This window comes from Callospermophilus lateralis, chromosome 3 (genome assembly GCF_048772815.1).
Source record: "Callospermophilus lateralis isolate mCalLat2 chromosome 3, mCalLat2.hap1, whole genome shotgun sequence".
NCBI lineage: Eukaryota > Metazoa > Chordata > Mammalia > Rodentia > Sciuridae > Callospermophilus > Callospermophilus lateralis.
Window position 1 is genome coordinate 42,844,167 of NC_135307.1, and position 25,740 is coordinate 42,869,906.

General features: G+C 33.6%; 1 protein-coding gene across 17 annotated transcripts in view; it reads right to left on the minus strand.

Annotated features, from left to right (window-relative positions):
* Hectd1 (HECT domain E3 ubiquitin protein ligase 1) overlaps positions 1 to 25,740 on the minus strand; it is a 92,150-nt gene that overhangs the window by 35,719 nt on the left and 30,691 nt on the right. For all 17 annotated transcript variants that reach the window (XM_076850145.2, XM_076850136.2, XM_076850142.2 and 14 more), the window contains exons 9-18: positions 23,962 to 24,076; positions 22,945 to 23,119; positions 15,514 to 15,652; positions 15,154 to 15,324; positions 9,643 to 9,865; positions 8,803 to 9,066; positions 8,626 to 8,702; positions 2,054 to 2,188; positions 1,123 to 1,269; positions 2 to 96 (exon numbers count right to left, since the gene is read on the minus strand). In XM_076850145.2, the coding sequence (XP_076706260.1) occupies positions 2 to 96; positions 1,123 to 1,269; positions 2,054 to 2,188; positions 8,626 to 8,702; positions 8,803 to 9,066; positions 9,643 to 9,865; positions 15,154 to 15,324; positions 15,514 to 15,652; positions 22,945 to 23,119; positions 23,962 to 24,076 (1,541 nt within the window). The remainder of the gene's footprint in view (position 1; positions 97 to 1,122; positions 1,270 to 2,053; positions 2,189 to 8,625; positions 8,703 to 8,802; positions 9,067 to 9,642; positions 9,866 to 15,153; positions 15,325 to 15,513; positions 15,653 to 22,944; positions 23,120 to 23,961; positions 24,077 to 25,740) is intronic.

Consider the following 25,740-nt stretch of genomic DNA (forward strand, 5'->3'; position numbering starts at 1 on the left):
CCTCTCGTCATCTTCATTTTCACTAAAGGCTGTTTTGAAAACATTTATTCTTTCTACCAGTTGACTACAATCTTGTTTCATATCCAAATCCATGCTCTAAAGAAAATCAAAGGACAAAGAACAACAACAAAAAAACTTACTAAAATTTATCAAAAACTCATGGAAACATGAATATTACTATATTAAAAATTCTCAATACAATTTGAATGAAATCATTAATCATTTAATCTTTCAAAAAAAATTCTTTCCACTGTATAGCTAGCAGCCATGGATAATAGATTTTTTTTTTCAATGTTATAAGGTAGTCAACAATTTCACTGCTAAATCAATGTTTCCCAAAGTATCCAAAGTATTATCAAATTTTACATGAATAAAAATTTTCCATTTTTACAGTATTATTTAATGAGTGTTAGAAGAAAACTGGTACTTCAAAACCATTTTGTAGATATTACTAAATAACACTGTATAATCACTGTAAGTTCAATAAATTGAAACACAGAGCAAACAGAAAAATTTATGAAGGGACTATAAGACTCACTGAAGTAACAATGAAATTGTTTAAAGTGTATCATCACATACATATAACACAAGAAATTAAAATGGCCAGTAGAAATGAAATAGGAAGAAATCTTTTCTTTCATTAAAATACAGGGAAAAAATTACCAAAACAAATAAATGTTCAAGGTAAACTATGTAGTTATATAAGGTTATTAATAAATACTTATCAAATATTCACATAAACTTCCTAAACTTTCATTGTTCATGAATTAATTTTATTCATATAGTTTAGGTACCTAAACCTTATTTTATTTTACATAATTTGTGAGGAAATCAGAATAGTGATTAATGTTAAATCTTAGACTCAATGGTTCATTCAAAAAATCCTGAACAAACTGGAGAACTTAGAAATCAAAATTGACTCAATAATTTGATGCAATTAGCTTAAAGTGATAATACACTTGAAGAAATTAGAAATATTGAAGAAATTAGAAATATTTACTCAGTTTATAAATCTAATAGAAAAACAACATAAAATCATTCTACCAGAAGTATAGTTACAAAAATTTTTAGACTATAAAAACTATACTATATTTTATACTTTGGTTCACTAAATAAACTTACATTGTTTAAAACAGTAAGAAGTGCTTGTACTAAACCACTGCTACACATTTCATATGGTGAAATTGTGTTTTCATCCTTCAAGAGTACAATTAGGTTTTCTAAAGCTGTCTTCATTAAATCTCGCCAAGTGTTCTCACCTTCAATACACTAAAAGAAAAAAAAAATTTGGTGAACACCTCCCCCAAAATTTTTTTTAAAAAAATAATTTATCATAGTTCAGGGATATAGCTCAGTGGTAGAGTCCTTGCTTAGCATATTAAAAATCCTGGGTTCATTCTCAACACCAACCACCCTACACATAAAAAATGATAATAATAATTCATCAGAACACCAATTATCATGAAAATAAATTAGATATTAAATAAGATTAAAAGTTCAATTATTAAAGCAAATTATGACTATCACAGGTCAATGTAGCCTTTTTAATAAAGGGCCCACTGTAAATAAATTATTGAACATGCCATTGTAAGACCCAAGCATTCACAGAAAACATGAAAACAAATGAACATTACTATGTCAATAAACTTTGTGGACAATGATTGGTTTCCATGTGTCATGAAATATTTTTCTTCTTTTGATTCTTCAATAATTTAAAAATAGAACAACCATTCTTTTTTTTTGTTAATTTTTTTGTAGTTGTAGATAGATTGAATGCCTTTATTTTATTTGTTTATTTTTATGTAGGGCTGAGGATCAAACACAGTGTCTCACGCATGTTACGCAAGTGCTCTGCCACTGAGCCACAATCCCAGCCCCAGAAAAACCATTCTTAATTCACAAAACCACAAAGAAAAATCAGGTGGCAGGCCAGGTTTAGCTAGAGGATCATAATTTATTGACCCTTACTCAACACCCAACATGAAGGATAGTGGCAGGAAAAAAATTAAGATAAAATTCACTGTGTGTAATAAAAATCAAGAGGATGACATACTTGTCTATTCGTATGAAGCTCCCAAGATGATTCTAATTGAGTTGCTATGTTTCTGAGTGTTACCACTACTCCACGAGGCATGCTTTCAACAGCTTTAAAGTGGTCATCATATAAATCTCGAGCCATAGTTCGTACCTACAAAAATAAAGCAAATGTGAATTTTTATTGCAATTAGCAATTCTGCAACTCTTTCTTTTCACATGTATGTATAAAACTTTGAGAAACAAAATTTGGGAGCTAGGGTGTAACTAAAGTGGTAGAGTGCTTCCCTTGCATAAGCAAGGCCCTGAGTTTGAATCAATAGCACAACAAAAACCAAAACAACAATTAAAGAAAACAAAACAAAAAACAAAGAAAGAAAGAAAGATGCCAGACACTGAGGAGCACGCCTGTAATCCCAGGAGGTCAGGAGCCTGAGACAGGGGAATCTTGAATTCAAAGCCAACCTCAGCAACAGTAAGATACTAATAAGCAACTCAATGAGACCCTGTCTCTAAATAAAATGTAAAATAGGGCTGGTGATCTGGCTCAGTGGTCAAGTGCCCTTCCTCAGTTCAATCCCCAGTACCCAAAAAAGAAAGAAAGAAAGGTTTCTTTTTCTTTTGGTGGGGGAGGGGCAGTAACTGGGGTTTGAACCCAAGGCCACATTATCACTAAGCTACATTCCCAGCCCTTTTTAATTTACATTTTGAGACAGGGTCTCCCTAAGTTGTTTAGGGCCTCACTAAATTTTTTGCTAAAGCTGAATTCAAATTTGTGATCCTCTTGTTTCAGCCTCCCAAACCACTAGGATCACAGGCATGCACCAATGTGTCCAGCTAGAAATAAAGTTTTTGTGCCATAATGACTTCCAAAAACATTACCTCTTCTATTCATACATGTCTAGTATTCCAATGGTTATAAAGCAACTTTAGTAAATTTTAAATATTAACTAAAATAACTCATATTTTTACATTTTGGTTATTTAAACTTTCCAGTTATATGCCAAATGAGTACTTATTAAAATAAATTTACATAATTTATAAAAATTTAACTTTGCTCTTTTATTTAAATAATTAAAGTAACTTATGGTGAACCAATTAGAAAATACAAATAAGGCCAGGCATAGTGGCACACACTGTTAATCCCAGAGGTTCAGGAGGCTAAGACAAGAGAATCACAAGTTCAAAGCCAGCCTCAGCAACTTTGCAAGACCTTGTCTCAAAATAAAAAGTAAAAAAGAATTGGGAATGCTGCTCAGTGGTTAAGCATTCCTGGTAACCAAAACAACAAACCAAGTACAAATAAGCCCTGAAAAGGGGAAAATTAAACTCCATCAACCAAAGTTGACCCTTTCAACATTAAGGTACATACCTTAAGTTTTTTAAAATTATTCACACATAATATATACTTGGCACTCATAAATTTATATATTTCATCATGAGAAAAAAAATGTTACTGTCAATTTGAGCACTAATCAACTGTTATTTAAGTCAAAATAAAGTTATTTGAGGGCTGGGGATGTGGCTCAAGTGGTAGCACGCTCGCCTGGCATGCGTGCGGCCCGGGTTCGATTCTCAGCACCACGTACAAAGATGTTGTGTCCGCCTATAACTGAAAAATAAATATTAAAAAATTCTCTCTCTCTCTCTCTCTCTCTCTCTCTCTCTCTCTCCTCTCTCACTCTCTAAAAAAAAAAAAAAAAAAAAGTTATTTGAGAGAACAATCCATATGTCCTAAATTTAAATTTGACAAAACTGAGTAAATGACACTATTTACAAATATATGCTCAAATAATGTAAATTTATGGTTTAGGTGATTATATTTTAATCACAAACTAACTCAATATATCTCTAATGCAACACAAAAGATAAAGAACCTCAGAGGAGGACATACAATCAATCAACAAGTACATGAAAAAATGCTCACCATCTCTAGCAGTCAGAGAAATGCAAATCAAAACTACCCTAAGATACCATCTCACTCCAGTAAGATTGGCAGCCATTATGAAGTCAAACAACATCAAGTGCTGGCGAGAATGTGGGGAAAAGGGTACACTTGTACATTGCTGGTGGGACTCAAATTGGTGCGGCCAATTTGGAAAGCAGTATGGAGATTCCTGGGAAAGCTGGGAATGGAACCACCACTTGACCCAGCTATTGCCCTTCTTGGACTATTCCCTGAAGACTTTAAAAGAGTGCACTATAGGGATACTGCTACATCGATGTCCATAGCAGCACAATTCACAAGAGCTAGACTGTGGAACCAACCTAGATGTCCTTCAATAGATAAATGGATAAAAAAAAATGTGGCATTTATACACAATGGAGTATTTACTCTGCACTAAAAAATGACAAAATCATGGAATTTGCAGGGAAATGGATGGCACTAGAGCAGATTATGCTAAGTGAAGCTAGCCAATCCCTAAAAAACAAATGCCAAATGTCATCTTCAATATAAGGAGAACAACTAAGTACAGAATAAGGAGGAAGAGCATGAGAAGAAGATCACCATTAAACAGGGTCAAGGGGGGGAGGGAAAGAGAGAGAGAAGGGAAACTGCATGGTAAAGGAAGGAGACCTTCACTGTTATACAAAATTACATATAAGAGGAAGTGAGGGGAAAGGGGAAAAAAAACATGAGAGAGAAATGAAAAACACGAGAGAGAAATGAATTACAGTAGATGGGGTATAGAGAGAAGATGGGAGGAGAGGGGAGGGGAAGGGAGGGGGGATAGTAGAGGATAGGAAGGGCAGCAGAATACAACAGACACTAGTATGGCAGTATATAAAAAAGTGGATGTGGAACCGATGTGAATCTGCAATATGTATACGGGGTAAAAATGGGAGTTCATAATCTGCTTGAATCAAATGTATGAAATATGATATGTCAAGAGCTTTGTAATGTTTTGAACAACTAATAATAATAAAAAAAAAGAACGTCTTCCTAAAGTACATAATACCTTTCTACTATGTATGTCCTTCAGAATTTATAGATAGCAACTTCTGGTTATTGGACAACTTCAAAGAAACTATTCCTTTATAAAAGAGCATTAATATGTAAACCTGGGGACTGGAATTGTAGCGCAGTGGTAGAGTGCTTACCTAGCATGTGTGAGACACTGGGTTCAATTCTCAACACAGCATATAAATAAGCAAAATAAAGGTCCATTGACCTTTAATTTTAGTTAAAATTAAAAAAAAAAAAAGTAAACTTGAGGTTAAAACTAACAGCTAAAATAGTATATTTTGAAACTTACTAATACATAAAAGAACAGCCAACCAACTACTGCTCATTTCAATTCAAATCAAGAAAGTATAGGACAGAAGATACATGGCTCATTGATAGTACGCTTGCCTAGAAAGCACAAGATCCTGGATTTGATCTCCAGCACACACAAAAAAACAATCAATAATCCTCAACACAAAGGTTAAACATTACTATTCCTAAAATCCAAAATCTGAAATTTTGAGCACCAATATGATGTCATAAGCAGAAAATTACACACCATAAAACTTTATTTCACATATAAAATTATTTTAAAATATTATATAAAATTACCTTCAGGCAACGTACATGAAATACAAATCAGGTTGGTGGGGGGTTTTTGGTAGTATTGGGAAAGTGCAAATTTTGTTTACACATAGGTATCATCCTCAAGATAGCTCATGAATATGAGAATGTTCCAAATCCCAAAAAAATCCAAAATCTGAAGCACTTCTGGTTTCAAGCACTTCAAATAAGAGCTACTCAATCTATACTAACCCCTGAGATAAGTGTCAGTTTTAAAAAGTTTTATCATTGTTCAAGGATTCATATTTACAAATTTGATTATTCAATAAATGTGTAGTCTCAAATCAAAGTTTCTAATGTTTTCATGATCACTTATAGACATGCACTACTTAGCAAAAATTTGAGTTGCCCAATATGCATGTTCCCAATTCAGTTCAAAGAAGGTGATATAATGATTTCAGCTCTCATACTGTAAATAAATATTCTTTTCAGTCTATTCAGTGTCTTCTTTTTCACATTTTTTTTCTTTTTTTTTTTTGTAATTTCACTGTTTTATATGCCCACTCAAAACACAGTGCAGAAGTACTGTCCAGTTGTTAACACTGTGATGAATATTTTTTTAAAAATATTTAATTTTTAGTTTTAGGTAGGCATAATATCTTTATTTTATTTTTATATGGTGCTGAGAATCGAACCCAGTGACTCACTCATTGTAGGCGAGCGTGCTACCATTTGAGCCACATCCCCAGCCCTGTGATGAATCTTACAGAATAAAAACTGTGCTACTAAAAAAAAAAAAAAAAAAGTTTTATTCTGGTATGATGATGCTGTTGGCCAATTCAATGTTAACAAATCAACCATACACATTAAATCATTAAATAAGGTATCTTTAAACATAAACAAACATAAAACAAGGTTACATATGCATCACTTGATAAAGCCTCTGTGAATAATAACAACTATACTTAGTTCAAATTCCTTTAAATATCTAAGACCATCTTAAATAGTATTAAATTTCTTTCTCAAATGTCTTCAACATATTCTAAGTAATCTCTGGCCTTAAACTCAAAAAAAAAAAACCACAGGAGCAACCCCAAAATTACATAACTATAAAGGGCAAACATATACTCATAAGGAAAAAAAAAAAAAAAACTGAAGCTGTTCTTCCCGAAGTCTAGCATCAGAAAATAGCCTCAGGATATAACCCAACACAGTAACAAAAGGAATTAAAGACATGAGCTCCTCCTGTGGCCCTCTATATAAAAGTTCTCCAAATCAAATGCATTAATCACAAGTACTCTCCAATAATGAGAATAGTTATAAGCATTCTTTGCATATAAACTTAAACACTATTTTATATTACCATTATAAGGTAAAATAAACATTTGTAACTTGAAAATGTTTAATCTATGGGATTATGTTAATTATATTTTTAAAAAATAAAAAATGCAGAACAACTAATATAATAAAGACGGAATTTTGCTGGCCATTTAAAAGAACAATGCATTTCTGATGAATAGAATTTAAAAATACTATGATTCTGAACTCAATAATGCAAATGGAGAGTATTCCCTATATCTTGCCCCCCCCAACACCAGTAGTAGGAACAGGGCCTTGCACATGGCTAGGCAAGCACTCTACTGAATTTACACCCTCTGCCCTGATATCTTTTTAATATAGTGATTTTACCTAAGATAGCCAATAAACTGAGCACCAAAATGATCTCAATTTAGAGCCAAGCAGTTAAGTTGCATTATCAAGAAGTACAAAATCAGATTATAAACTATAATGATCATTTTTAATCCCAATGTGTCACTAAAACTATTATCATCATTAATAATCTCAGTATGAATTTAAAGGGTTTGGTTGTGGATGTAGTTCACTGATAGAGCACTTGCCCAGCATACAAAAAGCCTTGTATTTCAATGCAATATTACTCAGCCATAAACAAGAATAAAATTATGGCATTTGCCAGTAAATGGATACAACTGGAGACTATCATGCTAAGTGAAATAAACCAATCCCAAAAAAACAAAGGCCAAATGTTCTCTCTGATATGTAGATGATGATTCACAATAGGCAGGGTGGGGGTGGGAGAGTAGAAGTTCACTGAAATGGGCTGGGGGTGGGGTGGGGATGGGAATGGGAAAGATAGTAGAATGAATAGGACATAACATAAAGTTCCTATGTTCATACATGACCAGTTAACTCCACATCATGTACAACCATAAGAATGGAAAGTTATACTCCATTTATGTATGATATATCAAAATACATTCTACTGTCATGTGTAACTAAAAAGAATAAAAAAATTTTTTTAAATAAAAAACATTCAGTTGGCCATCTGAGGTCTTTTGAGGTTCCTTATCCATTTCATTTTTTTTCTTTCTATTTTTGCCTATAATGTATAAATCACTTTGGGTAGTATGAAAATTGTCAAAATATCATTAAAATAATGTTATTCAAAACGGGGAAAGGCTGGAGTTGTGGCTCAGTGGTAGAGAACTTGCCTGTCATGTGTGAGGCCCTGGGTTTGACCCTCAGCATTCATATCAACAAATAAACAAAAGATCTATTGACAACCAAAAAATATTTTTTAAAAAAGCCTGTTTGATCCCCTGTACTATCAAAAAAAAAGTTTGTGATATTTAATCAGAAATATTAAATAATTTAATTCTTTTTCTCGTTAATTCCTGGCTTTGCCTCAGTTTTAATGTTGGTATTTAGAGTAAGTATAAAGAGTATTTTATAAAAAATAATGAGCAAAGAAAAATAGAAAACTAAAAATGTCATATTTGAAAAGCTTATGTTATATGGCTCAAGGTTTTTGTTTTCTGTTTTTTTGGTATCAGAGATTGAACCCAGGGGCACTTAATCACGGAGCCACATTCCTAACCCTTGGTAAATTGCTGACACTGAGTTTGAACTCTAAATCCTTCTGTCTCAGCTTCCTGAGCTGCTGGGATTACAGGAGTGTGTCACTGCATCTGGCTGGCTCAAGTTTTCAATGCTTATAAGCTATCACTGAAAATTTTTCAATTCAATATCAAACAGAAAAAAAGCACATTTCATAAATATACCTTTTGCTTTGTTTTTTCTAACTTGGATTTCAGTTTTCTGCCTCTTTTGCCAGTCCAGCCAGTCACAAATTCTGAACCTTAGGAGTGGGACAACAAAAGAACAATTCACATAACATACTTCATTGCAATTTTACATATTCATTTATTCTTACCTGCTAAACTTAGCTACATACTTACCCAAAGAAGTTTCTGCAGTAAATGAATGCTTGGTTCCTCTATTAGATTCAAATACAAAACCAGGTAAATCTTCTTTCAATATTGTAGCTTGCTGACCATCTGAGTTATGAATAGCAATTTCTCCTTCTTTCAAGCATGTTAATGACCAATTCCCTACAGTAAGTTTAGTGGGTCCTGGTGCTGAGAGTATAGGTTGACTTGAAGTAGATGGCTTTACTTGGCCTCGGGCTCTTTGTAACTTCTCTAAGAATTCACTTCTGCTTTCTACAAAGACAAAATACTTAATTTAAAACCTCATTCCTTTAGACTATTCCATGTTCAAAAATAAATAGAAACTACCTATTTGAATGTCAATTTTATAAAAGAAAAATTAGCATAGATTCCTCTGGAATCCTCTCACTGGTTTGATCTACTTAGGTTTAAGCATAAAAGCAATCTTATAGGTGTAATTTTTAAAAAAGGTGAACCTTCTGAGAAAAGATATAACTTGAAAAAGCAATAAACCCATGCTATTTACCACCACATGACAAAAGACAGATTTATCTAAAGACTGAAAAGATTATAAGTAGCTATAATGCTGTTCAATTAGCATAGCGATAGAGCTCTTGCCTGAAAAATAAAAGGCCCTGGGTTCGATTCCCAATACTGCAAAAGCAAAATGAAACAAAACAGAAGGTATTTATGAAATACTTACTTGTATAATTTTTCTGCTATTATTAAAGAAATTGACCACATGATCATCTAGAACGTGCTTACTCCTCTGATAATAGTATCAAAAATATAAACAGAAAAATAAATTGTAGAAGCTAAAAAAGTATTTTAACTGAAACAAAATATTACCTGAACTATCCGATCCACCTTCAGGACTACCACTTGAATACATGGTAGCAAGTTTTCCATCCAAGATAAATCTGAACCATCCATTACTGCCATTAGACAATTCCAAGGCTGCTGCATCACTCCAAATATATAAGCAGTCCCTTCCCCTAATGATTGACCAGTCTCTCCAATGATATGGTTTACCTTGCTGTAATTCTTTAGCATCTTCTTGTGGTTCATCTTCCTAAATATGCAAAATTATTCAATGAAATGTAGAAAATAATTTTATTTCAAATATTAAGTATTGTAAAAACTTGACTATGAATCAAATTCAGAAAATAAACATAGTAAACACAATTTTCAGTTGCTTATGGTTTAATATGTATTGTGATGATCTAATTACCTATAACTGAATCTTAAAATTATTTAAGTCCTAAAAATGCTAAGAAAACCATATGAAAAATGACCTAAATTATATCATGTTCATTTGAAAGACCAATGGATGAGAGTTTTATTTATACAATTAATACTCTGAAGATCTTGGTAAACTCACTATACATCTCTTGGGTCTGATAATTTGTAACAAATGGAGACTTAGATGGGACCACTGATATTTGAACCAAATGGTGCCTCAGAATCACCAGAGAAACTTCTAAAAAATAAATCCCAAGGGACTAGGCATGTTAGCTCAGTAACAGAGTATTTGCCTAGCATGCCAAAGGGTCTGGGTTCAATTTCCAGTACCACACATATACATACATACATACATATATTAATTCTGAGCTTGAACTATAGCTCAGTAATAGAGCACATGCCTAGTGCGTGTGTGTGAGGCCCAGAGTTTAATCCCCAGCCCTGCAAAATATAAAAAACAAAATAAATGTCTTAGATAAAGAAAATGTGACATATACGGAATGGATTATTATTTGGCCATTAAAAAAGAATGAAATCTGACATCTATGGCAATGTACATGCAACTAAAGGACATTATATTAAGTAAAATAAGACAGATACAAAAAGACAAGTACTGTACAATCTCACGCATAGGTAGAAACTAAAATACATATACTCTCTTGGAAGAGAGTAGAATAGTGGTCACTAGAGGCCAGAAAAGGGAAGGGAAAGTTGGAATCGAAGGAGGTTGGATAATGGTATCAAAATATAGTTAGCTAGGAGCAATAGGTTCTTATGTTTTATAGCACAGCAGAGTAATGATAGTCTATGATAATTTATTAAAAGAATTAGAAAAAAGGAAGTTGAATGCTCCCAACACAAAGATATGACAAATATTTAAGATGGAAATGCTAATTACCCTGATTTGATCATTACACACTGTACACACAACTCAAATTATCACAATGTGACCTCAAATGTGTAAAATTATTATGTCAATCAAAAACAAATAAAAAAAATAAATTCAAAGGCCCTCTCCTTGGCCAACTAAATCAACACACTGTATCATTTCTATGATCATACAGATATTTTATTTAGAGAATGCTTTTTAAAAAAATGAAAACAAGGGGCTGGGGCTCAGCGGTAGAGCACATGCCTGGCATGCGTGCAGCATTGGGTTTGATTCTTAGCACCACATATAAACAAATAAAATAAAAATCATCAACAACTAAAAAAATATTTAAAGAAAAAATGAAAACAAAAATCAACCTGCTAACATTCTGTAGCTTAACCTCAGATCCTGAAAGTTTTCAGAATCTGTCTACACATAAGAACGTCTGCTCTGGGCCAGGATAGATTTAACAAAGGACCTAGTCTTTCACATCCAGAGTAAACCACTATAAACTTGACAAGATATATGGGAAAAAAAAAGTATTTTCAAATATGGGACAACAGACAACACAGAATTGTGATCCCCAAGAAAATCTGAAACATGGTTTCAACTGAGCATTAGACTACTAAGGTATAGGGTCATACTCTAAAGAGTGGGCAAAAAAAACACCTGGAATGTTGTAAGTGAAACAAAGATCAAGAAATCATACAAGTGACTGTTAAGAATTTAAAGGGAAACATCAACATAAGAGAAAAACCAGAAGAAAAAGATGAAAAATACAATACCTAAAATGAAAACCTCACTAGATGCGATCAGTGTGGGGGGAGGGGGGGTCAGTAAAATCAATCAGGCATAAAGCAAAACAAAAACGACTGGGGCGGGAGGGTGGGGGGGAGACAAAAAAAAAAAAAAAAAGAATGCTTCAGTGACCCATGTGACAATAAAAAATAGTCTAATGTGGGGCTGGGGATGTGGCTCAAGTGGTAGCACGCTCGCCTGGTATGCGTGCGGCCCGGGTTCGATCCTCAGCACCACTTACAAACAAAGATGTTGTGTCCGCAGAAAACTGAAAAATAAATATTTAAAAAAAAAAAAAGTAGTCTAATGAGTGTGTAATTTGAGACCAGGCAAAAAAGAAGTATTTCAAGTATTAACAGCCAAATATATTACAAATTTGACAAAAGCTATAAGCCCATAAAGAAACTCACAAGAACACAGTATCAAGCAGTAGCAAACACACACAAAAGGGCACAAAAGTGAATCCATACACACAGGCACATTACAGTAAAAACACTGAAAAATCGGTGATAAAAATCTTTTAAAATAGGGAGAGGAGATATATCCAAAGAAAACAACTTCTTATCAGAAACTATGCTAATAAAGTAGCAATGAAACTTTTTTGGGGGGTATTAGGGATTGAACTCAGGGATACATGATCACTAAGCCACATCCCCAGCTCTATTTTTGTATTTTATTTAGAGACAGGGTCTCACTGAGTTGTTTAGAGCCTTCAGGTTGCTGAGGCTGGCTTTGAACTCAGGATCCCCCTTGTCTCGGGCTCCTGAGCTGCTGGGATTACAGGCGCTAACTGAAACACCTTTAAAGTATTCAAAAATGATAAACTATAAGTACTGTAGACACTGAAACTATTCATTAAAAATGAAGATGAAACAGGTTGGGGATACAGCTTAGTGCTAGCATGCTAAGACTCTGGCTTCAACCCCAAGCATTTCCCTCCAAAAGAAAGGTTAACTAGTATTTTCAGATCAACAAAATCTGACAGAAAAAAATTTTGATGAAATCCAACTCATTCATTTTTGTGTTTATAGTATAATATTTTTCCCCCCAGGACTGGAGATTAAACCCAGAGACTTTGCCACTGAGCCACAACTCAAGCCCCTTCAATTTTTATTTTGAGACAGGCTGTTGCTAAAATGCCCAAGCTGGCCTTGAATTTGTGATCATCTTGTTTCACTATCTCAAGCAGTTTGGAGTACAAGGGTACCCTACCACACCTGGATATACTATAATTTTTTAAAGATTCATTTAAGAAATCTTTGACAAAAGCTATGGTATGAAGAGCTGAAGAGTTCCTTTTTCTCTCTAAAGTTTTACAATTTTAGTTCATATATTTCAGCATGCATTGCTGTTAATTCTTATATATGGTGTATATATTAAGGGTCAAGTAAAGGTTCAACATTTTGCATATATTATTAATTTTCAAAAAGATCTTCATTTCCTGATTGAACTGTTTTAACAATTTTGCTAAATATCAATGACCAAGTATACTTAAGTCATTAATCTATCTACAGACTACTGTCATAGTCTGCTTTATAAAAAGAATTGGAATTTGGGGCTGGGGTTGCGGCTCAATGGTAGAACGCTTGCCTAGTGCAAGGTCCTGGGTTCAAACCTTAGTATCACATAAAAATAAATAAATAAAACAAAGGTACTGTGTCCAACTACAACTAAAAAATAAATTTAAAAAATAAAATAAACATTGTGTCCACCTACAACTAAAACAAATATTAAAAAAAAAAAAAAAAGAATTGGAATCTGCTTCAACTTTATTCCTTTACAAGATTGTTTTGGCCATTGTAGAGCCACTGTAGACTCATTCACATATGAAGTTTTAATTTGCTGATTTCTATAAAAAGACTTCTGAGGGGCCAGGGTTGTGGCTCACCGGTAGAGCGCTTACCTCGCACGCGCAAGACCCTGGGTTCGATTCTCAGCTCCACATAAAAATAAATAAGTAAAAGTGAAAGGTATTGTGCCCAACTATAACTAAAAAAAATATATTAAAAAAAAAAAAAAAAAGACTTCTGGGATCTGTTGAGATTGCTATAACCTATGTCTCAGTGGTTCAATCCCTACCACCAAAAAAACCCAAGGAATAAATATAGACAATACATTTGTACATTTGTTTTTTCTTAAATGCCACAGCAAATCTGACGATTCACAAGGTCTAAGAAACACACTCTTTCACATCCCTTAGGATTTTGCAATTAGTACTCATACATTACTGTTTGCTCAAAAACATTACCATTTTATCATTAACATAGAGTAAGCATACACTAAATGTTAGGAATAAATTTTGCTGAAAATTAGTTGATAGATGAGGTATATTTTAAATTTGTAATCTATGGCAAAAATGTCAATGAATATTGAAAGTAGTATGCAAAATTTAATGAAAAACAGCATATTTACATAATCTCAAATTATTAACTTTACAGTAGAGAAACACGGCAGGCAGATAGAGTTATCAAGGGATTCAAGTTAACATCATCAACAACAGAAAGTACATTAAGTAAGAGAGGAACTCAACATCACTTTTCAAGTATTCCTACTAAAAACACACACACTCTTTCACATCCCTCAGGATTTTGCAATTACTACTCATATACTATTATTTGCTCAAAAACATTACCATTTTATCAATAATCATTTATCATTTATCACTAAATCACAAAATCTAATCACAAAGAAACACAACACAAATGCAAAGTGAAGCTCTTTGTCTACATTGTCCTTACTCTTCAAAAACACCAAGGACATGCAAGGAAAAAAATAAAGCTGAATAAACTTCATGTGTTCTCAGGATCATGACACCAACATGGATTAGACTCTGAAGGGAGGTGTGGGGGACACAACTGCCATGAAGGACATTAAGGAGGTTGGCAAAATTTGAATGCTGACTCTGGATTAAGTACTAGTTTTATATACATACTAAATCTTTTTTCATGGTGCTAGGGATTGAACCCAGGGCATCACACATGCTAGGTAAACGCTCTACCACTGAGTTATGTCCTCAGTTCTTAAGTATTAAACTTTCTGATTTTTTATAACTGTAATAATTATACTAGAAATATATAAAAGAATGTGCTGGGTTCCCCCCCCATACTTTTGGTTATTTAGGTATATTAAATACTGGATGAATCCAGCTTACCCTCAAATAATATTCTTAAAATATATACATACACTCAAGTGTCTGTAAAAATGCTAAATGGGGCAAAACAGTAACTAGTGAATGTAGATACAGGGTATTTATTTTGATATTCCTTATCTATATTAGGAATTTTTCTGTCCACTTAAAATTATATCAATAAAAGAAAAATTACCAATTAAAAATAAATATATAATACTATTTCATATTACAATTATTGTGCCAAAAAATCATAAATTGAAAATACATTTCCTTAAAACAAACCCCTATTCCTGATACCACAATCATTAAGACTACTCACTTTTTCTGGTTTTGATTCCTCTTCATTCTCGTCATCAGAGGAAGGACCTGCCAAAGTTGACACTTTGCTAATTACACCAAGTCTGGCTAGCTGATCCAAAAAAATATCACCACCTTTATCTACTAGATCTCTTATGATCTGCAAAGCCAGCAAGTGACCATCATCATCATCCTGGGGGGAAAAAGGGTACATGACAGCAAGGAAATTAAGAGAAAATGATAAAAATAACATTACTTGCCTAAAAAAATACAGTAATTTGCACAGACAAAATGATTTGCTAAAATTAAAACTTTTATTTTATTAACTACCATCTAAAGAAAATTAAAGCTGCAAGAGTTTCAAGAAAGGTAAGAAACTAACCTCTTGATCAAGAACAGTTGCAGTGATTTCCACTAATATCGTAGGCAAATTGTGACCAACATCAGAATCACAAACTTCTTTTAACAGTGCTTCAGAGCAAAAATGAATCATTTTTCGAATTAGAGCAAGACTTGCTTTCCTTGAAAAGTAAAAAAGAATAATTTTATTAAGCCAAGTTAAGAAGCTAAAATAAACCAAAGTGCAACTGTACATTCAGGAAAACTAAAGTATCCAACACTAAAATGTTTTGTTTTCTGTAGTACTGAGGATTGAATCCAGGGATGCGTTACTTCATCCCTAGTCCTTTTTATTTTCAATTTTGAGATAGGTTCTCACTAAATTGCCCAATGTGGCCTCACACTTGCAATCCTCCTGCCTCAGACTCATGAGTAACTGAGATTACAGGTCTTCACCACTATGCTCAGCCAACATTAAGTTTTATACACTGCTTAAAAAAAAAAAAATATATATATATATATATATATATGTAAATATATACTTGATAAAAGGATACAAAAAAATACATAATACTACCATAAGTTTGTTTACTGTTGAGGTAATTGTACTTCTTCTTATTATTAATGTATTGAGCTCATATTAAATTTACTATTCTATTATACATTTAACCAGTGTCACTGTTAAAACACAATGTTAATTTTATAAAATCAAGTAAAAAGTATTGCAATTACTACAAAATTAAATAGTATATAACTTGTAAGTAACCTAAAATTTTCTATAACACAAAATACAAAGCTCTAACAACTTTAAATACCTGGTAGTCTGCATGAACAACAAACTATGAATTCAAGTATTTTTGTCCTTGTCATTTTAAAATCCAGTTTAGTATAGCTATTTCTCATAAATAGATATCAATAATCCCATGCCTCAAAATATTCTGACTTAATTTGGCATACCTCTTTTCTTTTCACCCACTCCTTGCTTGTAACATGAGAGACATTTATAAAGCTATACAAACAAACCTCAATTTGATAATAAGCAACCTGTTCTTTTAAATTATATATACATTCTCCCACATGGAAATTATAACAGACCAAAAAAAGACTGTTCTATTATACGAGTCAATAATCAATTCATTTAACAATTGTTTTTGAGCATCTAACAATGTTCAGGATACAAGCTATAGATAGGTATCATTAAGCTTGAAGTGACTGGATGGAAGAATAGAGAAGCAAAAATTGCTATTAACATCCTAGAGAAACACCTGACATAGCTGTATTTCTACAGCATAAGTCTTGTTAGCTGAATTCACAACATATTGTTTTAATAAATGTGCCTTATCACACATTCAAGTACATTATAAAAATTTGGACAGAGGGCAAATTGTCCTAATAGGATTAGTGCTTGCAGTTTTTGTTAATAGCTATTTTTTGTTAAGTTATTAGTATCTCTTGGACATATTTGCTAATAAATACCAATCTGCTGGCATATTTATTTGAATTAAGAGTTTATATTTTGATGATTTGGGAATTTCTTTTTGCCATGTAGTAGTTGATTTTTTAGAAACTATTTCTTAATATTTATTTTTTTAGTTGTAACTAGACACAATATCTTTATTTTATTTATTTACTTTTATGTGGTGCTGAGGATCAAACACAGGGCCTCGCACGTGCTAAGGTGAGCACTCTACCGCTGAACCACAAATCAGCCCGACTTTTTTTTACATGATAAATTTAAAAGACTTATTTAGGCAAACATGGTAATGTGAGCCTCAGTCTCAGCTATTCAGAATAGTAAGGCAGGAGGACTCCTTGAGCTTATAAATTCCAATACCACCCTGGGCAACATAGTAAGATCTTGCTTCTCAGAAAAAATAAAACAGGGGCGTGGTAGCACACATCTGTAATCCCAGCAGCTCAGGAGGCTGAGACAGGAAGATCAGGAGGCTGAGACAGGAAGATCTAGAGTTCAAAGCCAGCCTCAGCAACTTAGAGAGGCACTAAGCAACTCAGTGAGACCCTGTCTCGAAATAAAATACAAAGTAGAGCTGGGGATGTGGCTCAGTGGTCGAGTGACCCTCAGTTCAATTCCTGGTACAAAAAAAAAACCCAAAACCACCATGGACAGGGTAGCATAAGTCTATAATCCCGGCACCTCTGGAGGCTAAAATAGGAGGAACAAAACTTTGAAGCCAGCCTGGGCAAGTCAGCAAGACCCTTCAACAACAACAAAAAAGAAGTTGGGAGGAGGGCAGGGAATAATATAGCTCAGTGGTAGATCCCTTGCCACGCATATGCAAGGCCCTGTGTTCAATGCCTTGTGCCGCAAAATAAATAAATAAACAAACAGGAGCTGGGGATGAAGCTCAGTGATGGAGCACTTGCCTACTATGCCCAAGGACCTGAGTTCAATCCCCAGCACCACAAAACAGAGAGGAAAAAACATATAATAAAACAAAATGACAGATTTAACTAATGCAAACAATTTTCAAAAGCCATTCATTTAGAGGAGCGAAAGGAGGGGAGGGGGCATGAGGGTAGCAATGACAGTAGAATGAATCAGACATTATCACTCTATGTGCATATGTGATTACATGACCTGTGTACTCTGTATCATGTGCGTGCAGAAGAGTGAGAATTTATACTGTTTACGTATGATGTGTCAAAATGCATTCTACTATCATGTATAACTAATTAGAACAAATAAAAAAACTTTTTTTTTTTAAATCATTCTTCCAATTAAGGTCTAACTAGAGAACACTTTGGTTTCCTAAGGGCTTTTTAGATTTTTATTTTAAATTCCCTAGAATCTGTGATTTAGGACAAAAGATTAAAAAAAAAAAACAAGCTTATTTTAAAATCAGACTACAAAGATATTCTGGTACCATTTAAGAAATAATCATCCTTCCACTGAATGATCAAAGCAACCTCCATTTCATTATTAAAAGTTTACACTAACTTTCCATACTTTTCTTTAATAATCTCACCTATTTATTCTTCCAGATGAACTTTAGGATCTGTCAAGTTCTAAAACAAATTCTATAACTTTTTTTTAGGACTGCATAACCTATGTTATATTTTAGAAAAATTTATATCTTGAGATTATTTAGTATTCTCATCCAAAAACAATTTCCCCCTTTATCCCACCAAGACTATTTTTCTCAAATTGATTTTAAAAATAAACAAATGGATCCTCAAGGATCTCTGAGTTGCTGAAAAGTAGATTCAATCTTTGTCCAGTTATTAATACTAGCTCCTAGGATGCTTACTTACCAGACCTCTTTAAAATTCAATGTAGCCTATCTTCTAAGACTAAGTGGAGAATTCCTTAGTCTAGAATCCTCAGAAGGAATAACTGGGTTTTTATAAAACTGATATCACTATTCGCTGTTTTCACACCTTCACTGCTCTGTTGTCTGCCTTTTATTCCCTGAACAGACATCATGCACAGGCCAATATAGATAGACAATAGTTAATATTAGTGTATATCAACACTCCTTCAAACTGATTCAGAGTTGTTTACCCTTCAAAAAATTTTTAATCCAAAATGGTAAAATTTGAGATTGTAACCTACTTCCCTTTAATATTGTTAAGTAATTCCAAAAAATGAACTATCATTTTTCATATATCTGTAAGATATTAGGCACTATGCTAAAATATGTAACATTTAATTTTTACTCTCAAACCTGAAGAGAATTAACTATAATTATCCTCATCTTAGAGATGAAGCAACCAAGACAGAAGTTAGTTTTGCCCATGGTCACCTGTCTAGGAAGTGGCAATGCTAACATTTGGATCTAGTTTGACCTCATTCCAGAGTCCAAGCTCTTCACTGATATACTGTCTTTCTAGCCATTATTAAATGTATCTGCTAATTATTACCTGGGAGAATTTTGCATCAAATATGCTAAAGCTAAAATTATGTTTAGATAATCTCCAAATATTTAAAAGGATGATAGAAAATAATCACCTAATAAAAGAATTCTGTATACCACAGCATATTTAATAATTTCCTACTGGCATTATCACAAAGCAATTCTACTCCAAATAGATCTGAGGATTCTTTCACCAGTCCTCTAAAAAATTTCAGATCAAACTGTCTTGTTCAAAATTAAACTTGCTCATTTCTTAAGATGATTCAAAAAAAGTGGCCCACTAACACCTACACTTCTATAGCTGTCGCTATTGAGGGAAGAATTAAAAATCAGGTTCTTAAATATTCACAGTAAATTATTTTCCTGCCAGCCACTTCTTTCTTATTTAAAGAAGGCTGCTTGAATCTTCATGTCAGCTCATAATACTCGTATCTGAGAGACCTGAAAATATCCTAAATTTAAACTGATTAAAATTAAATTCTCAATCACTCAATGAAAAAGCTGGTATTTATCCCCTCACTCCTTCTTTTTCTTCAACCTTCACAACTAACTGGTCACCAATCCCTAAACAATCACCCAACTACTGAATCTATTTCCAGTACTACTATCTGAAGTTTCTATTGCGGTAAACACTTAAGAGCCCTGTTTTCATTCTCGCCGTATATGTCAATCCTTCTCTCTGTCAGGTTGGCAAGGTAACCTTTATAAATCAGAAATCTAACTATGTGAAATTTCCTCATAGGTCTTTAATAATCCTTTTTTTTTTGAGGGGGGGGGGATGAGTACCAGAGACTGAACTCAGGGGCACTTAACCACTGAGCCACATCCCCAGCCCTACTTTTTGTATTTTATTTAGAGTCAGGGTCTAACTGAGTTGCTTAGCGCCTCACTTTTGCTGTGGCTGGCTGTGAACTCACAACCCTCCTTTCTCAGCCTCCTGAGCCGGCTGGGATTATAGGTGTGCACCACTGCACTCAGGTTTTAATAATCCTTTTAACTATGGATAAAGTACACACATCACCCTGCCCTCAAAGGATGCCAAGGGTCATAAAAAAGTTCCTGTCAATCTTCTCAACATTATTCAATGTACTTTCTAAACATGTCCTATACTCCATTAATACAAAAATACTTAAAAATTGCTAATGAAACATTAACTCAACTATTCAGTAAATATCTAAGGACCAAAACATAAAGCTCTATTCTATACCTCCTAGTCTCTATACAAATAGAGCAGTACACAAGCCAGCTCCCGTGGTACTTATTTCAAAGGTGAGACAGACAATAAAAGAAAAAAATAATAAAACACAGCAAGATTTCAGATAGTATAAGCTCTGTGAAACCAATAAAATATGACTTATGTAAAAGGTATCCTAGGTTGCCTAGCATGTATAAGGCCCTGTTTGATCCCCAGCATCACTAGTATTGCTGTATGTATATACGTGACTGTATGACCAATGTGATTCTGCAACCTGTACACTCAGAAAAATGAGAAATTATACCCCATTTGATTCAAAAGTATGATATGTCAAGATCATCGTACTGTCATGTGTAACTAATAAATAAATAAAATGAACTTACAACCTATATTTTAATACAAAAAACCCAAAATTTAAAATAACAAAAAAAAATTTTAAAGTGTCGTATCTGAATTGTATGAACCAACCATCCATTCAGAAAATCTGGGTATAGAAAGTTTCAAGTAGATTGAAATTAAGGGCAAAATCCTTAAAGTAGAGATGTACTTAAAGTGTTCCAGAAACAGAAAGGCGGCTAGCACAGTTATGTGTAATGGGACTGAGGTTAAACAAGGATAAATGAGGTCGAGGAGCTAGCTGAGGATTGTAAAGATTTTATAATCCTAAGAGTTAAGGAGGTAAGTTTTATTTATGGCTAATAAGAAGCTATAGGGATTGGGGTTGAGGCTCAGCGGTAGAGTGCTCACCTAGCACATGCGAGGCACTGGGTTTGATCCTCGGCACCACATAAAAGTAAATAAATAAAATAAAGGTATTGTGTCTGACTACAACTAAAAAAATACATACTAAAAAAAAAAGAAGCAGCAGCAGCTATGGAGGGGACTGGAGTTATAGCTCAGTGGTAGAGTACTCGCCTAACATGTGTCAGGCACTGGGTTTGATCCTCAGCACCACATAAAAATAAATAAAGCAGGGCTGGGGATGTGGCTCAAGCGGTAGCGCGCTTGCCTGGCATGCATGCAGCCCGGGTCGATCCTCAGCACCACATACAAACAAAGATGTTGTGTCCGCCAAAAACTAAAAAATAAATATTAAAAATTCTCTCTGTCTCTCTCTCTCTCTCTCTCTCTCTCTCTCACCTCTCTCTTTAAAAAAATAAATAAATAAAATAAATAAATAAAGCAAAAGGTATTGTGTCCATCTATAACTAGAAATATTAAAAAAGAAAAAAAGAAGAAGCAACAGCAGCTATGGAGGGTTCAAAGAGGACAATGATATAATATTAATTATAATTTAAAATATGACTTATAAACAGATTATAAAGTTTCACGAAAGATAAAAAGATTCATTAAAAGGCTACCATGGTAGGGCTGGGGTTGTGGCTCAGAGGTAGAGCGCTCACCTAGCACGTGTGAGGCCCTGGATTCGATCCTTAGCACCACATAAACAAATAAAGATATTGTATCCAACTACAACTGAAAAATAAAAATATTTTTTAAAAAAAGGCTACCATGGTAGTAAAGTTATAATCTACAGTAGCTTAGACCACAGTATTAACAAAAAGTGGTCAGAAATGGCAAGTTACAGATACACTATAAAGGGAGCCACCAGGAAATCCTGCTAGATCAATTCATATCAATGTATTTGCACATACCATTCCCTACCTATTCTTCCAAATCTGTCTGCCTAGAAAATTAATAAGTAGACTTTAAACCATGAATCAAATCTCACCTCTGCAATAAAACCTTTTCCAATTTGCCCAGACCAATTACTTATTAAATGATTTATGTTCCCATAGAACTCCATGTCTTACCCATCACAAACTCCTCTGTACTATTATATATTTCTTCACTGGCCTCCAAGGGTAAAATAAGTAACACCTGCAGTAATCCAGGTCTCATTTGTTGTGTGTAACGCCTACAGTGACCATCTCACTCTGATACTACCAACAGGCCTCCAGAAACTTAAATAAGTACTTGTTATATTTATCAGAATTTATCTAGTGAGTAAATAGGTACTAAAAATGTGTTAAGAATCTAAGGACCCAATTCTCTTGATTTTTTAAAACACCTTCTCTTAAAATAGGTCATCAAAAGGAAAGATGATTATCCAAAGTACAGGTATAAAGACACGAATTGGTGTGAATATACTGTGTATACAACCAGAGATACAACAAAAAATTGTGTTCTATAGGTGTAATAAGAATTGTAATGCATTTCTGCTGTCATATATAAATAAAAAATAAATTTTAAAAAAAGGAAAGATAACTTTCCCACTTCTAATCAAATTTTTACTCTTACTATACCTTTTTAATGTTACAATAAATCTCTAATACTTCTGAAAAGGAGATAGAACCATATAATTTAATATAATTTAACAAATACAAATAGTATGAATAACTACCTTATTGAAGGCAGCATAGTTTGCTGAAATGTTTGTGCAAACACCGGCAATAATCTTTTCAAGTATATTGGTGCCATTTCTGGATCTCCTTTGGGCTCATTACATTCTTCTTCATCTTTGTTAGTATCTTTCTTTTTCTTCTCATCTCCTTTATTAACTGGACACATCCAATCACCTGCAGACAAAATATTGTTCAAAGAAATATTTTTTTGGAAACTTTCCTTTTAAGAAAAAAATATCTTAAGATGTATCCACCTTAAACTATAATCACCTAGGTACTGGGGCTATATATCTCTGTGTTAAGGTATTTGCCTGGCAATAATGAGGACTGGATTCAATTCTTACCATGGGGGGAGGGGACTACAATCATCTCTAACAATAAATAGACTGAAACTAGAACACTTGATCTATCAACAGTGTTTTTATATTAATAGCTTTTTGATACAAGGGCTTGAACCCAGGAGCACTTTACACTGAACTATATCCCCAGTCCCTTTTTTTCTTTTCTTTTCTTTTGAGACAAACTCTTACTAAGTTGCTCAACCTGGCCTCAGACTTGTGATTCTCCTGCCTTAATCTCCTGAGTCACTGGAATTACAGGAATGTGCCATTGCTCCTGACTAAAAATATTAATAAAGATATTAATATCTTCAATAAGCTAATTAAAAAATTAAGAAAATAATTATGTATACACAATTTGATTCCAAAAACTATTTCACAGAATCTCTACATTCATCAACTCTACAAAAACTGCAAAATCTGCCAAATTACTTCATCCACACAATATCCAATAATTCTTTATGTGACATTCCCAAATCCCTTGAACTTTTTAGGTTTTGGTCATTCTGGAATCATGCAGTCACAGTTTCAAGAACACAGAACAGTAAACTGTTAAGCAACTGTAAGAATACATATATATAATAAGAGTTCAAAGGTATCTATAAAAAGCTACTTCCATAGGAAGTGAAGCTGAAAAGTAATACCAGATGGCCTAAAAGCAAAGAATTTACTACTCACCTGGAGACTGAAGAATAGCTACTACTTCACTATGGCCCCTTTCTCGAGCTTTATCTAATGGAGTTTTCCCATCTTCATCTCTCAGATCTGGATTTGCACCATGCCGTAACAGAGTCTTGAGAAGAAAAGCATTTAATTTGAATATAACAATACCTGATTTCTTTGACATCCAACTCTGCAATCTAAAGATTTTCCAGAATTACTTAATCATGCAGGTACTAATCCAAATCTGTGCCTTTGCACTTATCACCCTAAAACCAGTTATTCATATCTTGAAAAACTTCAAATTAGGTTATGTTCAATTTGCCAAATAATCATCTAGAACCATACTTTACCTCTATTCCCACCACATCACACTAAACCTGTCATCATAACCTCATGATGAAGGACTTACTTAAAATCACAATGGCTCAATAAACACTTTTTCATTTAACTGGCTGACTTTAAAAATATCTACAATAGGGGATGGGAATGTAGCACAGTGATAGCATGCCTGCATAGCACGCCTGAGGCCCTGGGTTGGATCCCTAGCACCATAAAGACACTTTAAAAAATCCTGGTGCAGTTTGAGATACACCAAGCCATGTTGTGCTACAATAATAAATCATCATTGAAAAACTTAAAACACCTGAAATAGGTCAGTATAGCTCAGTGATAGAACCTCTCTAGGATTGTTCAATCCCCAGTACAGCAAAAGAAAATAAATTAATAAATAAAAATTTAACTGTACTGTAAAGGTGATAATAATGGCAGCTACCTATCTTCTGAGCACCTAAGATGTGCTATCACAATAAATGCTTTACATGAATAGTTTCTAATTCTCACAATAATCTTCCAAGGAGTATAGACCCATTTCACAGAGAAATCTTCAGGTCAAAACTTAAGAAACTTGCCCAAGGTCACACAGTTTTTTCTGTGTGAGCTGACCTTGAATCCAGGAGTGCCTGACTTCAGAGTGGAATAACCTTGCATTATGCCAAATTAATTCAAAATAGGCAGATTTTAGGGGCCTAGATTATAAATTTGATTTGATCCTTTTCATTTGACCTCTTGGAATCTCAATTTCTCTAATTGTAAAAACTAACCTCTGAAGTAGGAGTCAAATATGATGATTCTTCTAAAAACACAGTATCTGCTTTACTAACAAAAAGAAACAACAGAAATATATTTACACTTATTTGTTGGCAAGAGTAAGAAATTAGAAACAACCACATGTTCACCATTAGGTGACTGGTTGAATAAACTTACAGTATATCTATAAAGGATAAGTATGCATATGTAAAAAGTTCTCTATATCCTAATAGGAAACAGTCTACAATATATATTACTAAATGAAAGACTAGGTTGGTATGTTTCATTTTCCATAAAAAGTAAATAAGCATATTTGTGTTTTTACTTGAATCTGTATTGAGACAGAAAAGCAAAAAAAAGAAAAAAATTGATAAAAAACATTCACTGCCAGGCGCAGTGATGCACACCTATAGATCCCAGTGACTTGGGGGTCAGAGGCAGGAAGAATACAAGTTCAAGGAGAGCCTCTGAAAGTTTGAGGAGAGCCTCAGCAACTTAGCGTGACGGTCTCAAAATGAAAAAAAAAAAAAAAGAAAGCTGGAGATGTAGCTCAATGGTAAAGTGCTCCTGACTTCAATCCCCAGCAATGCAAAACAAAAATAAAACCAAAAATTTATAGTGGAAAAGAAGGAATGGAATGGATGGAGATAGCATGGAAGCATAACTTATCAGAATAAAAGTTTCCATATCACTCTAATTTCTGGACCC